Genomic DNA, 18,349 nt, shown 5'->3' with positions numbered 1-18,349 from the left:
GGTGGTAATAAAACTATCCAACAATAATGTGGGTGTACGTTATATGTTTTACACACTATTCTGAAAATTCCAGTAATAATTCCTGTGTTTCACCTCGATGAATGCAAACACAGAAAAGTTGGTAGATATAAAAAAGTATACTAGAAAGTGGATGAAATCAGAAGAAAGAAAAAATAGATAGTAAGAACGATAGGCTATCATGTATGAATGACAGCTTAAGTTTGAAAAAAAAAACCTAGTTGAAAGTAAATAAGGCTAACAGTATAATAGAGTGATAAGGCGACCCAACAGTCACATATATGAATCAAACAAATTTAAACAACGTATTTAAGGTTCTGGTTAAGTTCCAGCCATAAATAATTTTTATTTGGCCATCTTATACAAACAGACATTTGAATATATGTAAAAATAAGGAAGATTTAAAATGAACAAGCCATTAAAATAAATGAGTTAAAGTTACCAACAGTACGCTTTAAAAGATTGAGGGATATTTGACATAATTTTTGTTGTGTCCACGACAAGAAACTTAGGACAAAACGAAGAGCAGGTAGAAATACACTTCTTTAGATCTATTATACAGGGATAAGTTTGAAAATTATCGCGATCCCTACAGAAAACCACTTGCGAATAGTTGAGAACCAAATAGGTATAATATAAAACCCAGAATAACTCAAATATTTAAATGAGATAAACTTGTATTGTTCTTCTGGTGGACAACAGGTTTTCGTGGCGTCATTGTTTGTTGTTGGCCCGGCATGGTCAGGTGCGTTAAGGCGTTCAACTCGTATTCTGAGGGTCGCGGGTTCGAATCCCGGTTGCAACAAACGTACTCGCCTTTTCAGTTGTAGGGGCGTTATAATGTCATTATCACCCACCGCCAGCTCTTGGACTACTCTTTTACCAACGAATAGTGTGATTGACTGTCACGTTATAACTCCCCCACAGCTGAAAGGGCGAGCATGTTTGGTGTGAGGGGAATTCGAACCCGCGACCTCAGATTACAAGTCGAGTGCCTGGCCATGTTGGGCCAACTGATACAAGAAAACTGTAAAAATTAAATGATTATATAACCCCCAAATACTTTCTTGATAAAAGTCACAGTTATAAAAAACAGTATATTAAATGTATTTATATATAACGACGTGAAAGTAATACATCTCTTGCATCCTAAACAATTGCATAATGTAATAAAACAGGAATATTTTTATTTAGGTCAGAACACCGAAGCAATAAGCAACATTTATTATTTGAAGTTGGCATAGAAAAAAATAATGAAGTAAGGAGAATTTGAACTCGCGCATATCACGATAAGGTTATCAACTGATGATAGCAGCTTTGTCTACTGTATGTTTCTGTCGACAACAATAACAGTGTTGTTATTTGAAAAAAAAAGTCAAGACCACAATATGCTCGAATTTATAACTGCTTGCTAGAGGGGTGTCAAGACAATTAGTTTGTTGTACTGTATCACCTGTTTTGGATGACGAGCGAAATGAACCGGTCCTCGACTAACAGTGGATTTTAATTCACAGTGGATTCTAGTTCTAACAGCTTTAGTACTAAATTCCCTTCAAGTGGCAAAATTTTGAGATTGAAAAACTGCAAGACGTGAAAAATATGTTGCAAGATATATTGTAAACAGTTAAAAGTATAATTTAAAAAAAAAGTCTTTTATTGGATATGTTCGAGGAATTCCCAGGCTTAGTTTGTAAATTTCCAGAATGCATAGGTCGTTGTAACTTTTCACAACACTATGGGCCTATCATGGCCAGGTGGTTAGGGCGCTTGACTAGCACTATCAGGGTCGTGGGTTCGAATCCCCGTCAAACCAAACATGCTCGCCTCTTGAGCCATGGGGGCGTTAAAATGTTTCCATCAATCTCACTATTTGTTGGTACCACATGACAGAAATAGAACTACCTGAGGGAATTATTTAATGGCTATCCAACTTTCTGGAAAATAGAAGCTGTAAAATAAATGTAAGAGGAGCCATTTATCCCAGAGGCTGGTGTAGTTAGCCCTATTTTATTCATCATGTATGTGAGTAATATGTCATTAAAAGACCCAAATTACGGGCACGCGTCACAGTTGGCGGACGATGTAGCGGTCTGGAAGAATGCCCCCACCCCATCCATAGCAGCGACAAATTTACAACAGTTATTAAATAACTTGGAAGAATACTGTCAAAAATATCGAATAAAAATAAACGTACCTAAAAACCAAGTAATATTATTTACAAAACAAACGAAACATAAAACTAAACTGTATATGACCACTACTTCGGCAAAATTCCTTGGTTTAATTGTTTTGCAATTTCGCACAAAGCTACTCGAGGGCTATCTGTGCTAGCCTGTGCTAGCCGTCCCTACTTTAGCAGTGTAAGACTAGAGGGAAGGCAGCTAGTCATCACCACCCACCGCCAACTCTTGGGCTACTCTTTTACTAACGTCACATTATAACGCCCCCGCGGCTGGGAGGGCGAGCATGTTTGGCGCGACGCGGGCGCGAACCCGCGACCCTCGGATTAGGAGTCGCGCGCCCTACGCACTTGGCCATGCCGGGCCCCTTGGTTTAATCTATGATACGAAGATAACGTGGGCTAAACATACAAATAATATACTTACCAGAATTTGTAGATGCGCAAATTATACAAAAGGTCTAGCCGGTAAAACTAAGAAGCTTCAACAGATAATATAATTAAAATCTTCAAAACATATATTTGGTTTGGTTTGTTTTGAATTTCCCGCAAAGCTACACGAGGGCTATCTGCACTAGCCGTCCCTAATTTAGTAGTGTAAGACTAGAGGTAAGGCAGATAGTCATCACCACCCACTGCCAACTCTTTGGCTACTCTTTTACCAACGAATAGTGGGATTGACCATTACATTATAACACCCCGACGGATGAAAGGGCGAGCAAGTATAGTGTGATGGAGATTCGAACTCACGACCTTCGGATTCAAACCATATAGATGACCTATCATACAATATGCATGCCCATGGTTAATTATAGTACCTGAACACATAAAATACAGACAACACAACTCATTTATTACTACAACATACAAAGTCCCATGCAGTACATCATCAAAATTCATGTACAAATATTCAAACCATAGCCGATACTCTTGCATATTTCTATAAATTACTTTAAGAAAAAGTAGCAAAAAATAATTTATTATGCAATCTTGAACGCTTTACGTACATGATGAAAATAGACTTAAGCATATCTCTCCTATTAATATCTATCTAGGAACAAGAATGACGTAAACTCACCCATTACCAGACTTTAAAATCAATAATAGTTTAACATTGATATTTTAGCACCTAAGAAAGAGTTTATTCCTCTAAAATTTATCATTACGTAACACACGAATATTCACCCTGAAAACGATCAGAGCAAGTACTGTTTTTCACCGATCTGCATGTAAATTCACCACCATCATCATACAGGAGAAAAAAGGGAACCTGACCCTCCCCAGTCTGTAAGACCAAAAACCCGAAAACGAGAAGAAGCGAAGCATTTGGATTTTGTAATGTTGTCTAGTTTTTTACATTTGGATTTTGTAATGTTGTCTAGTTTTTTACATTTGGATTTTGTAATGTTGTGTAGTTTTTTTACATTTGGATTTTGTAATGTTATGTAGTTTTTTACATTTGGATTTTGTAATGTTATGTAGTTTTTTACATTTGGATTTTGTAATGTTGTGTAGTTTTTTACATTTGGATTTTGTAATGTTGTGTAGTTTTTTACATTTGAATTTTGTAATGTTGTGTAGTTTTTTACATTTGGATTTTGTAATGTTGTGTAGTTTTTTTACGTGCTATTTAGCTACTGTGTTTGAACTGTACTTTAAATTTTGATGATTTGTTTTAAAACGTAGCTTTTCTAGCTTTATTTTCATCCTCACTAATTTTCATTTCAAACTTAGGATTGAATTTATTTTGCAGGGATACAGATATAGAATTTACAAGAACTTCTTAATCAAACCCCGGATTTTAGTGTTTTAAGTCTGGAGAGTTACCACTAAACCACCGGAGACCTTTAACATTAAGAAAAATGTATTAAACAATTAATCAAATTTTAAAATTTCTAAGATGATATATGTGTATATATATGTATGAACCTGTGATAAATATAATACAGTAATAAGTTGATTATTGAATACATTTTACTATTTTTGGAAAATCCGTTTAACAAAACAACTTCACAAAGCAATTTTAAAGGCCCCCCAGTGGCTCAACGGTATGTCTATGGACTTATAACGCAAACAACCGGGTTTCGATACACGTTGTGTAGCTTTGTGCTTAATTCAAAACAACAACAACAATTTTGAAGGCCTAACTGTTAATAAACGGTACGTTTTAAAAAACTAAACTTGAAGCCCAATCTACAGGGTGACCTGTAAGTCCCTACCCATCCATATGTTATTATGTTATATTCAATTACGCATGTATTATAAATTCGTTTCTTTATTCAGAGAAATATAGCCGATGTAAGCCTATTTATACTTGAAGAGCGTATTGTGACAAGTACGTGGGTACATGAGCGCAAGAATACTGGTGGCACCACACAGATACACTGGATACATGAGATATGTGGATGGGTAGGGACTTAGGGCCACCTTGTACTATTCGATTTATCACTTGCCACTGTGCTACACCGGTTTCAGAGAATTTTGTTGCTCATTATTAACATTAGATATTGTGGTGGAAAGTATATGTAAAGAAAAATACAATACATTCCATATTTCATTTTTGTTGCATTTAACCAATATGTTCAAACTAATAACAGAGAATGTTGTCAGTGCCCTCCAGTGAGCATTAAACGTAGTATTTACAAGGACAAATCTAGATAGTCGGTTGACGAAAATGGCTTCAAGAGGAGGTCCGTGGGTTACTGGAACTGATGGAAGCGATTTTAGTCATCGTCAGAAAGTGGCTTCTCATTATCATGTTAGGTATGTTTATAAAAGTTACATCTTTCGTTATATATAGGTAGTGATGGATAAATTGAGCGCGCTAAGACTGTCAGATAGTGCTAAAATTCATCTTAGAGTAACTCGTATCAATCCAGTAACTTAGTATCCGTAGTGTAAAGTGTACTTTTCACTTAACGTAATTGGATATAGAAAATTAGAATATTTTTGAACTGTTGCTGTTTCTCGATTGTACTAATCCATTTGTAGTTGTAGATATTTCAAAGAATAATGAATTCCACATTTCTCTGACCTTCACATTATTTTTTCTAATACTTTAATAGTGTAATAACACTAAAAATGTGATTTTGATACTACTAATCTATTTAATTTAGCTTTATTCGCATGACGTCAACTCAGTGTGAGGCGTCAAGTCATGACTCCGATAAAACCTTAAACTTATTAACTAATAATCTGGTATTAGTTATAACATGGAAACAATCTCATTTTAAAACATTTTGTCTTTGCGATGTGTAACTATAAATATTAGTGTAATAAATTATGACTACAGTATAAGTGTATTTCAAGTATAGATTTATAGTTTAACTGGAATATAACATGAAACTGTAATATTAATAAAACTATATTATTATATATGTATATATATATATAGATAAATGCATTATCTGTCTATTACGGGGGCTGTCAAAAAAAAAGTATTCAATTTTAATAAATTTACCCTTTTTTAACCAGAAGTTGACCTAGGACGGTCGAAACGTTGTTCTCTGTTTTATTAGTAAAAGTGTTAATACGCATATCAGCCGTTCTGAGATACATTTTTATTTCAAGTGGGTTTCTCGTCATCAAGAAATGAAAACCTGGTTTAAATTATTATAACTTGTTCTATTATTGTATGAGTTATTTTGAATTATTTGATAAAAGTAATGCTATATCTGGGCCATGTAATAATAACAAATTAGTTTTGTTTCTATTATAAGGATTGCAGTAAGCTATATTCGCTTTTGTGCAAGAAGCAGACCTTAGTTTACAAACTTTTAGCATAAACTCAAAAACAATTGTAGGCCTAGTTCCCCAATAATGCTTAACAGAAATTTTCTCAGTTGATAACAAAACTAGGTGACTTTGTGATTTACCTAATAGAAGCTTTAATTGTGAATGAATTTACGTGATTGGTATTCTCTCAGTCATCAACACCCTGAATATTTCACTGGATTCTCAATCACTGATGTACTTATTTATTCACTGCCTATTACCCCTATAGATAAGTAATGTTAGTAGATTGTATTCCAGAACTTTATTTATCAATGTAAGTCATCTAAATTAAAACAAGTTATAGCTTCCAAAAAAAAGTAAAAGATTTAAGATTGAGTAGAATGTAGGCCTTTTAAAAGTTACTATATTTTATTTTGTTAGAAATGGAATATTTCATTCCTGGCAAAAATTAATTAAAAATTTATAAAGTGTCCAGCTTTGAGAGTACAATAAACTAATACTGCTGCAAATTTATTTTAAACATGGACACATCCAATAGCCTTAAAACTGAAATTTATCTTATGCTTTAATGTTTTAAAAGGCTACAAAACAAGTTTTATTTGTGTAATAGATTAAGTTTATTATAACCAGGCTCTGATGAAGACTGGGTTAGTCCATTGACATATTTAGAGTGTGTTCTTTCTCGATCACTACTTGTATGCTGATACATTACTTTATACTGTTGTATGTTTACTTTATATAGTTGTGTGTTGATACGTTACTTTATATAGTTGTGTGTTGATACGTTACTTTATATAGTTGTGTGTTGATACGTTTCTTTATATAGTTGTGTGTTGATACGTTACTTTATATAGTTGTGTGTTGATGCGTTACTTCATACTGTTGTGTGTTGATGCGTTACTTCATACTGTTGTGTGTTGATACGTTACTTCATACTGTTGTGTGTTGATACGTTACTTCATACTGTTGTGTGTTGATACGTTACTTCATACTGTTGTGTGTTGATACGTTACTTCATACTGTTGTGTGTTGATACGTTACTTCATACTGTTGTGTGTTGATACGTTACTTCATACTGTTGTGTGTTGATACGTTACTTCATACTGTTGTGTGTTGATACGTTACTTCATACTGTTGTGTGTTGATACGTTACTTCATACTGTTGTGTGTTGATACGTTACTTCATATTGTTGTGTGTTGATACGTTACTTTATACTGTTGTGTGTTGATACGTTACTTTATGCTCTTGTGTGTTGATGCGTTACTTTATGCTCTTGTGTGTTGATGCGTTATTTTATACTCAATTATTATAAAGTAACCTGAAACAAATGAAATAAGAAAGTATTTAATTTTTCTGTTAAAGAACAAACTGGGAGCGATAATATTTTTTCTAGAAACTTCTCAAAATGAAGGTGTGGACTTCAAATAGCACAGAAGGATAAAATAAGCAAGAAGAACAGTTCTTTGTTAAACAATATCAGAACTAGAACTGGTTGATTAAGTTAATTACACTAAAGTCATGTAAATTAACTTATTAAATTATAGGTTTTGTTAATTCCAACTATACAACTATTGTAATTTCTTGCTTTTGTTTTTGATTATTTAAAGGTTGTTGAACTCAACTGATTAATTGAACTATATAAATTTAACTAATCACTCAGTTCTAGTCTTGACTGTATTAATAGTATTAGTAAGTTGTGTATTGATAGAGTTGATGGAACTGTAATTTGGGGTTGGGAAAATATGGCATTCAGTGTCTGTTCTTTGAATTTGATTTGGTATGTTATGTATTTAAATAATTTGGATAATGTTGTAATGTAACCTGTAAACAATGAGGAATGATTTAAACTTTTATTTCTACACTCTTGGGAAAATTATAAATTTAAATCTTTTTAAATTATCAGGGAATCATTGATTCAAACTGTTAGAAATGTAAAACTGTTTTAACTGTCGTCAAACATCTTATTTGCTGATGATAGAGATATTGTGGATGATGCAAATTCTGTTGAATATTTGGTGTTCTGGGAGACTTGGATAATAGAAGTCACAATATGAAAAATGAATTTCAGTAGTGGGGAGTGGTATATTTAAGTTTTGGAATATCCTTCTTGTTTAAAAGGAACATTCCTGTTAACTTGTCTGGACTCTGAATTGAAAGATATTACACTTTAGAGCCATGAGAACTCTATTACAAGAGAGGTCCCCATATTTCTTCAGACAACAGAACCCCAAGTTTAGGTGCTGTTGTCTAGTCATTATCAGTTCAACATCATGGATGATACCTATGAACAAACGTTCAAATGAAAAAAAGTCCTTATCACGTGGAAAGGAAAGTAACTTAGCTTTGTTTCATAAAATATTTTCTTCTGAGTGTATTGCTTGATGGACATTCTAGGATCTGTTTATAGAAATATGAGAGTAATACAGTTATTTAAGTACTAGTTGTATTTTGTATGTTCTTTACTGCCATGAAAGACAACACTATACTATATGGGTTAATAAAATGTTTGCTTTTTGTTTTTTGAATTTCATGTAATGTTACTTGAGGGCTATCTGTATTATAAATATCTAATTTTGAAATAATAGACTACAGGGAAGGCAGTTTATGATTACAACTCTCTGCCAACTTTTGATATATTCTTGACCAACAAATAGTGGGATTGACTGTCACATTTTAACACGTCATGGTTGAAAGAGTGTGTTCAGTGATAGGTTTCAGCTTCATAACCTAGATGCCGTGAATTGAACATTGTGATTACCAGGCTATATCATGCCTTTATTAGAAAGCAAGTATTATATCTGGTTTAAGTAATACACATTAAGAAAAGGAACATAAAGTTAATGGTTTAAGTAAGCTAAGATATGAGCAGGTACATAAATCTACTATTTTAAGTAACTTAGTCTGTAAACATTTGCCATAAAGTAACTGGTTTAAGTGATTGTCAGGTAACTTGGTGTACTATGTTTTTATCATTCAGAGGATGTTGGGGAATAAACTGTGGTTTTCTGTTGATTTTCAGTGCTCTCTACAAGCAGCGATTGCGGTATTGTATCTTTATGCATTCCCTGCTCTTTCTCGTGATGTGTGCCAAACTCTTGGAAGATGTTCTGGACCGGTTGGATGTGTTTATCTTGGAGATAGAGGAGTTATACATCCCCAAACCTCTTATTTGGGAATGGATCTGGTTTAGTGGCATAGTTTTTGCTTTTGTTGGACTTTCTGCTGCTCGACGTAACAAACTTTCTTCCATAAAGATTTATGCAGTTGGAACCTTCTTCTTCGGATTATGTCCAATTGTAGGAGCTGGAGTTTATTTTTTCACTGAAATGTGGGAGTATGCAGAAACACGGGACAGTTCAAACCTGGAGCAATGGCAAGGATATCCACTGGCAGTTCTCTGGTACATATTTATAACACTGAGCTCACAAGTACACCTCTTCTCACTGTACTTTGCCATCAAACTTATCCAAGCTTGGAGATTAAAGAGCTACAACAAAAAAGTTAATTAAATATTCTTAAAAATTAAACATCTGAATAAATGATAACTTGTAAAGGTTTAAGTTAACTTGTGCTTTATACGAGTCTGTTATTATTATTATTTTCCGTTGTTATGATATCTTAATGTGTTCATAATCAGTATTGAATCTGGCTGATTTTTAACTGTTATTTACATTTGTTGTTTTAAGCTGGATTTTCTAATGTGACTTTATTTAAACATTAATTAATAAAAGAATAATTTTAAACTTAAATATTTGATACCTAAAGGTTGGTCAGTGTTCTGGTTTTCTTTGAAGCTTGAAACACACATAATTTGTATTTATACTGCAGTAAAAATTATTTAATATTGTTAGAAATGTGAGCAGTTAAAGACCTCATTAATACCAATGATCTTTGTATCATGTACTGTAGTTAATAATAAGACAGATGAAATGTAGTTTAGTGGTTGTAGACCATTACCTGCTAATGTTATTTTATGTGTGGTTCTACAATTGTTACCATACCAGTCTATGTTGTGTAGTCTGTTCTTCCAATGTACTCAGGTACTGTATTTTTGTGTTAATCTGATTTACGTAACCTACATGTCTTCCCATGTTTAAATATTGTGTCATTAAAACCAAGAAACTGTCTGTTTCATTACTGTAACTATCCATTTGTTACAGTTTGTATGTATAATTCTATCTTTATGCAGTTATCTGTGTAAGGATTATTGTTGTTGAAGATGTGTAACAACTGTTTAACTAGTGTTTGTCTCAATACTGTTTTGTTGGTATCTGAGTACTGGTGTAACAACTGTTTAACTAGTGTTTGTCTCAATACTGTTTTGTTGGTATCTGAGTACTGGTGTAACAACTGTTTAACTAGTGTTTGTCTCAGTACTGTTTTGTTGGTATCTGAGTACTGGTGTAACAACTGTTTAACTAGTGTTTGTCTCAGTACTGTTTTGTTGGTATCTGAGTACTGGTGTAACAACTGTTTAACTAGTGTTTGTCTCAATACTGTTTTGTTGGTATCTGAGTACTGGTGTAACAACTGTTTAACTAGTGCTTGTCTCAATACTGTTTTGTTGGTATCTGAGTACTGGTGTAACAACTGTTTAACTAGTGTTTGTCTCAGTACTGTTTTGTTGGTATCTGAGTACTGGTGTAACAACTGTTTAACTAGTGTTTGTCTCAATACTGTTTTGTTGGTATCTGAGTGCTGATGTAAAAACTTTTTGTGTTTATAACATTTGTAATTGACAGCATCTGTGGAGTATGGGTGGTTTTTTTGTTTTGTTTTTTGTTATGGTGCTGTCAGAAAGATATGCAACTAGGCATGAGTAGGTTTTGTGATTACTGTAATAATTATGCATCCTGTTTAACAGTGTAAAATGTAAAATTAAAGTTTTTGTAGAATAAAATTATTTATATAAGGAGTCAAACATAACATTGTTACAGGTGTTTGAAAGCTAGCATGTTTACTTTACAATATACAGCATTAGCTGGTTTACGATTTCATCATGTTGATTTGTGTATCATACACACTACAGTATTGTTTATACTGTTGGATTTGTAAGATGGTGATGTAGATGTTTGAAAACATCTTCAAATTAGTCTTAGAACAATAGTGGAGGTTTGGACAGCAGCTGTTTGTATTCTTTATTTGTAGGGTTTCATATTGCTTTGGCTGTTTTATTATTTTGCTTAACACTGTACTTATTACTATATTTATGTAGTGTCTACCTGTTCTTATCTGGTGTGTGGCTTGGCATTAGCTCATTTCTTGGAGCTGTTTTAAACTGTAAACCATTGCTTGTGAGACCTTATAATACATTTACTTATTTCTCAAGTGGTTGTTACTGATGTATTAGTAAGTAGTTTAGAAGTTCTAGGATTGAAGCTATTTTGTGACGTTCACCTCGTGAAGAAATGTTTGTTAGAGAACAGGTTCGCTTGCCGCTAATCATGTTATTTAACACACAGATATGTGAATCCTTAACAGAATAACTTCTTTTCAGATTTCCACTTGCTTGAAGGTTGATAATTTATGCTGTGTTTATAGGCTGCTCATGTGTATGTAAACATAAAGGTGTGTTTTGAAAAGTTGTAGATCTATTTGAATGTAATGGCACATGTTATAAAGTGCTGTATTTTTATACATTAGGGTGGATATCTAATGAATATTACTTTTCTGAACAACAGGTGTTGTATTTAAAATGTTTATATTTAGACAAAATTAGTGTTCTATCTTTGTTGAAAAAATCTTTGTTAGAACATTAGTAGTTAAGCAGATACGACTATTTCTTGATATATAGATAAAACCAATATAATAATATTAAACATAAAATATTTAAATTGTGAGAGTTTTTTCATAGTAAAACATACTTTATATTACAGTAAGTTTTTGTTCAAAGTAAATCTCAAAGGACCTTCAACCCCAAGGTTATAAGTATACGCTTATAAATTTTAAGTGTTTTAATAAATTAAAGTGGATATAGCAGTGTCCATGAGTTCAAACTACCAATAAAATTAGAGAGTTTGTGTGAGTTTCAATTCATAAGAGTTTGCTTGTTGTCATTACTTTGTCATTAATGACTTTACGTTTGAGTGCAATTTTAGATATTACAAACAAACCTGGTTACCTTGATTCTGGTTTAGTGAGAAGATCAACATTACTTATTACAAAGAAACCTGGTTACCTTGATTCTGGTTTAGTGAGAAGAGCAACATTACTTATTACAAAGAAACCTGGTTACCTTGATTCTGGTTTAGTGAGAAGAGCAACATTACTTATTACAAAGAAACCTGGTTACCTTGATTCTGGTTTAGTGAGAAGAGCAACATTAGTTATTAAAAACACACCTGGTTACCTTGATTCTCGTTTAATGAGAAGTGGAACATTACTCATTACAAACAAACCTGGTTACCTTGATTCTGGTTTAGTGAGAAGAGCAACATTACTTATTACAAACATACCTGATTACCTTGATTCTGGTTTAGTGAGAAGAGCAACATTACTTATTACAAACACATCTGGTTACCTTGATTCTGGTTTAGTGCAAAGTGCAACATTAGTTATTAAAAACACACCTGGTTACCTTGATTCTTGTTTAATGAGAAGTGGAACATTACTCATTACAAACACACCTGGTTACCTTGATTCTGGTTTAGTGAGAAGATCAACATTACTTATTACAAACACATCTGGTTACCTTGATTCTGGTTTAGTGAGAAGAGCAACATTAGTTATTACAAACAAACCTGGTTACCTTGATTCTGGTTTAGTGAGAAGAGCAACATTACTTATTACAAACATACCTGATTACCTTGATTCTGGTTTAGTGAGAAGAGCAACATTACTTATTACAAACACATCTGGTTACCTTGATTCTGGTTTAGTGAGAAGAGCAACATTACTTATTACAAAGAAATCTGGTTACCTTGATTCTGGTTTAATGAGAAGAGCAACATTACTTATTACAAAGAAACCTGGTTACCTTGATTCTGGTTTAATGAGAAGTGCATCATTAGTTATTAAAATCAAACCTGGTTATCTTGACTGGTTTAATGAGAAGAGCAACATTACTTATTATAAACATACCTGGTTACCTTGATTCTGGTTTAGTGAGAAGAGCAACATTAGTTATTACAAACAAACCTGGTTACCTTGATTCTGGTTTAGTGAGAAGAGCAACATTACTTATTACAAACATACCTGATTACCTTGATTCTGGTTTAGTGAGAAGAGCAACATTACTTATTACAAACACATCTGGTTACCTTGATTCTGGTTTAGTGAGAAGATCAACATTACTTATTACAAACACATCTGGTTACCTTGATTCTGGTTTAGTGAGAAGAGCAACATTAGTTATTACAAACAAACCTGGTTACCTTGATTCTGGTTTAGTGAGAAGAGCAACATTACTTATTACAAACATACCTGATTACCTTGATTCTGGTTTAGTGAGAAGAGCAACATTACTTATTACAAACACATCTGGTTACCTTGATTCTGGTTTAGTGAGAAGAGCAACATTACTTATTACAAAACACACCTGGTTACCTTGATTCTGGTTTAATGAGAAGAGCAACATTACTTATTACAAACACACCTGGTTACCTTGATTCTGGTTTAATGAGAAGATCAACATTACTTATTACAAACACATCTGGTTACCTTGATTCTGGTTTAGTGAGAAGAGCAACATTACTTATTACAAACATACCTGATTACCTTGATTCTGGTTTAGTGAGAAGAGCAACATTACTTATTACAAACACATCTGGTTACCTTGATTCTCGTTTAATGAGAAGTGGAACATTAGTTATTACAAACAAACCTGGTTACCTTGATTCTGGTTTAGTGAGAAGAGCAACATTACTTATTACAAACATACATGATTACCTTGACTCTGGTTTAGTGAGAAGAGCAACATTACTTATTACAAACACTTCTGGTTTAGTGAGAAGAGCAACATTACTTATTACATAGAAACCTGGTTACCTTGACTCTGGTTTAATGAGAAGAGCAACATTACTTATTACAAAGAAACCTGGTTACCTTGATTCTGGCTTAATGAGAAGTGCATCATTACTTATTACAAATATACCTGGTTACCTTGATTCTGGTATAATAAGAAGAGCAACATTAGTTATTAAAATCAAACCTGGTTATCTTGACTGGTTTAATGAGAAGAGCAACATTACTTATTATAAACATACCTGGTTACCTTGGTTCTGGTTTAATGAGAAGTGAAACATTAGTTATTACAAACAAACCTGGTTACCTTGACAGGTTTGGTGCGAGGTGCAACATTACTTTTTATAAAGAAACCTGGTTACCTTGATTCTGGTTTAATGAGAAGTGAAACATTAGTTATTACAAACATACCTGGTTACCTTGATTCTCGTTTAATGAGAAGTGGAGCATTAGGTATTAAAATTAAACCTGCCTATCTTGACTGGTTTAGTGCAAGATGCAACATTACTTATTACAAAGAAACCTTGTTACCTTGATTCGGGTTTAACTAGAAGTGCAACATTAGTTATTAAAAATACACCTGGTTACGTTGATTCTGGTTTAATGAGAAGTGAATCATTCCTTATTACAAACAAACCTGGTGACCTTGATTCTGGTTTTGTAACATGTGCAACATTAGCTCATGAAAGCTAAGTTTTATGCCCATGTTGAATTTGACAAGTTATTAAATAGTGTTTATAGCTTGTATTAAGTAAGTATAAAGTTTGTGATTTTATCATATTTTCACTGTTTTTCTGTGTTATACATTACTTGAATTATTTTAACTGGTAGGAGGTCTTCTCTGTGTACTTTGTTACTTGTATTTTGTTTTGGAATGTTTAATACAACAGGTTATCACACAGTGCTGATTTACAAGAATGCTTTAAAGTATCATATAAATCAATCTATGCTCATGTTAAATATGACAGTAATGTAAGATTTTTCTGTTAAGTTGTTTTTTGTTGGAGAGTTTGATATTGTAATAGTTTATTTGAGGTGGGTTTTAAAAATTTATATATATATATATATATATATAATAACTGATTTAAGAGGATCTTTCCTCTCTACACGATTATATTGAAGTTGTGGGCCATAAAGGTAATTCACTTAAAGTTATGGTGCTATTGTTTTGTTAGAGAATTGTTTTCAGGAAATTGGTATTGTGCTAAAATAAATCTGAGTTCTAAACATGTTAGCCTTTACAACTTAGGATCTTGTCTCTGCAGTAAACTAATGTGTACTCATTCTGTATGTGTTTTCAATACAGTATGGTTTCAGTAATTGGTTAGTTAAATATTAAAGATGATAGAGAATGCTGTTTAGCAGAACTGTTTGTTAAAACACTTTAGGAGGTAACGTATAAAGTATTCCATATTTGCATATACTTCACACCATCAGTGTAGACTGTACTTTGTCATCTGTTTACCTTATGGAATATCATTCGGTACAAGTGAATGCAAGGTTCTTTAAGAAATATAAGTTTTTTTCTTATTCTGATCTTCCAAGTTCCATTGAAGTATGCATAACATGAGAAATTTTTGAAATACATTTAAAAACGTTTCTTGTTTTGTTTTTTTTACAGAAATGGAAGATTAGTGAATAATAAACAGTAGTTGCTCATCATCACATTGTTCTGGTGTGTTTTCTATTTATGTGTCTCTAAACAGAACTCCTAAGTATTTAAATCACTGTTAGATCTCTCTGTTTTAGTTTCTACCACAGTTAATCTCAGTGGAAATGTTATAACACATCTTGACCACTGATTTATTAATATCTCTTTATTTTAGTTTCTACCACAGTTAATCTCAATACAAATGTTATAACACATCTTGACTGCTGTTTTATTAATATCTCTTCATTTTCGTTTCTACCACAGTTCATCTCAATAGAAATGTTATAACACATCTTGACTACTGGTTTATTGATTAACCAACAGCACCATTAATTGATTAAATCTGATTAGTAATTTATTGTGTTTCTCACACCATGGTAACTAAAGGTAAAAAGAAATTGGAGGCAGGTGATGCCAGACACTTGCCTACACTCCATAAAATTATTGACAGCAGTAAATAACCTAAGTACTTTCTATTTAAAATATACAGGGCAAACAGAGATCCTGATTGTTGGGTGGTCTAACTCCAACACACCACTTTGGCCTTTAATTTTTGTATATGGGTGGCCCCCTAGGGCCAATTGGCTGGTCCCATTGAGCTAGGGTCAACTGAGTACCAGTGTTGGAATTTCTCAAAGGGTGTTGTGGACATTGTGTTTGATGATGGTGTTCGAGTATAGTGCTCATGAAACCCTGGTATTGCTGCAACTTGCCATTGTAGTGCATCCTTTTGTAGGAATACATAGTGTGTGGGGTCAGTGGGCTCTGAATCTTTCTCCTTTTTTCAAATAGACATAAACAGCTGATTGGTAAATGACCATATATTGAAGGCTGAACATCGGTCTCCACCTCATTCTGTACCTTTATCTTATTTTCTCATCGTGCATTCTTTTCAGACAAACCATTTGTCTCCTTTTTTAATTCAGAAGGGATTAGAGGGGCTTGCTGGATTTCAAAATTCAGTCCAAAAGCTACTTTCTGAAGACATCTTTGTGGAAACATTTACCCAAATACATAGTGAACTCCTCTTGAATTCGAAGACAACTGGGAATATATTCATTCAGGTTTTTCCTTTGCTACTTTAAATTCCTCAGGAGGAGTAACTGTTGATAGAAGTTTGAAGAACATCCCTGAGGAGGAGATCCTCGCTGTTTTCTCCAACGAAGGAGTTTCTGCAGTGTGATGTATCTCCACTTGTAAAGACGGAATTATGCTGTCTACCAGTATTCTTGTTTTGACATTTACATTGCCACGTCCACTTGCCACCGTCAAGGCAGGTTGTAGAAGATATGACCATATATTCCCAACCCTCTTACATGTTTCCAGTGATTGAAAATCAATCACTTGAGGGCACCTTGTCCTGGTTTTGTGACGTCTGCTCCTTCTGGTGGCAAAGACCACGACACCTACGAGTGCAAACTGGGCCTCAACTTGTTAATTGTAGTGGGTCTCACCCCTTGTTGATCTTCCCTTAGTGGGTGGAGGAGAAAGAGGTACATGGTTGTTGTTCACGACTTCATCACAGACATATTCTGGTGTACCACAAATCACTAGGCCAGGTGGGTTAAGGCGTTCGGCTCGTAATCCGAGGGTCGTGAGTTCAAATCCCCGTCGCACCAAAAACGCTCGCCCTTTTATCCGTGGGGGCGTCATAATGTGAAGGTCAATCCCACTATTTGTTGGTAAAGAGTAGCCCAAAAGTTAGCGGTGGGTGGTGATGACTAGCTGCCTTCCCTATAGTTTTACACTGCTAAATTACGGATGGCTAACACAGATAGCCCTCGTGTAACTTTACGCGAAATTCAAAACAAGCAAACAAACACATTTCACTAATACAGTGGGGGTGCAGATATTGGTTTCTGTACCTATTTCAGAGTCTTTTCACCTCAATTGACAATCGAGTAGACAAGTCAATGTCTGGTCCTGTCTTTGACCCTACAATTCTTTCCAGTGACTGTTGGGACCCACTTTTTTCACTTCAGTTTCTCTTTGGCTTCAAGATGCAAAACAATTATTTGTTCACTCCCTTAGTCGCTAGAGCCTATGTCCACTGACAGAGACCTATCCACTAGAGCCAGCATAGGATGCATGGATGATAACAGGCCTTCTTCTAATGAAGAAAAGTAACGTGGTCATAAACAGAATGGTACTCTGTCCAGTTCTCTTCCAACTCGATAAAAATGGCCACTTTAATTCAGTGTAACTGTCGAGGTTTCCATTCTAATCTGGAGGACATTAAAGTCTTTAGTGATTTCTATCATACCTTGTGTCTTTCCTTACAGGAAACATTCCCGTAACATTCCAGAACGGTCATTTTCAGTAGTTTTCTTTATACAAGATGTATTTTAAACCTCAAATCAATGATTTTTGTCTATTTTAATTCTGAGGTCAGTGGTCTTCGTGTCTTTTAAACTTGGAGTCAATGATTTTTGTCTCTTCTAAATATGGGTCAGTAATTTTTGTGTATTTTAAACCAAGAGTAAATGATTTTTGTCTCTTAAATCTGTGGTTACTGATCTTTGTGTATTTTAAACAAGGATTCAATGGTTTTTGTTTCTTTTAAATCTTAAGTCAGCAATCTTTGTGTATTGTAAACCTGGAGTCAATGCTTTTTCCCTCTTTTATATCTGGGTTCAGTGAGCTTCGTGTCTTTAAAACTTGAAATCAATGATTTTTGTCACTTTTAAATTTGGATCAGTGATCTTTGTGTATTTTAAACCCGTAGTCAATGATTTTTTCTCTTTTACACTTAGGGTTTGTTTGTTTGTTTTGAAATTTTGCACAAAGATACTCGAGGGCTATC

At 33.8% G+C, this 18,349-nt stretch overlaps 1 protein-coding gene across 1 annotated transcript; it reads left to right on the top strand.

Annotated features, from left to right (window-relative positions):
- Nucleotides 1-4,803: 4,803 nt before the first annotated feature.
- On the top strand, nt 4,804-11,972 carry jagn (jagunal). Its single transcript, XM_076500983.1, has 2 exons — nt 4,804-4,960; nt 8,953-11,972. The coding sequence occupies exons 1-2, from the start codon at nt 4,872-4,874 to the stop codon at nt 9,440-9,442; spliced, it is 579 nt and encodes a 192-aa protein (XP_076357098.1). The 5' UTR covers nt 4,804-4,871; the 3' UTR covers nt 9,443-11,972.
- Nucleotides 11,973-18,349: the final 6,377 nt, after the last annotated feature.

This window comes from Tachypleus tridentatus, chromosome 5, assembly GCF_004210375.1.
Source record: "Tachypleus tridentatus isolate NWPU-2018 chromosome 5, ASM421037v1, whole genome shotgun sequence".
NCBI lineage: Eukaryota > Metazoa > Arthropoda > Merostomata > Xiphosura > Limulidae > Tachypleus > Tachypleus tridentatus.
The sequence above is the reverse complement of the archived record's forward strand: the minus strand, read 5'-3'. Positions and strand labels throughout refer to the sequence as shown.

Coding starts and splice junctions, on each gene's coding strand:
- jagn (XM_076500983.1), top strand. CDS start 4,872: ATGGCTTCAAGAGGAGGTCCGTGGGTTACTGGAACTGATGGAAGCGAT. Junction 4,961..8,952: donor GCTTCTCATTATCATGTTAG/GTATGTTTATAA, acceptor GTTGATTTTCAG/TGCTCTCTACAAGCAGCGAT.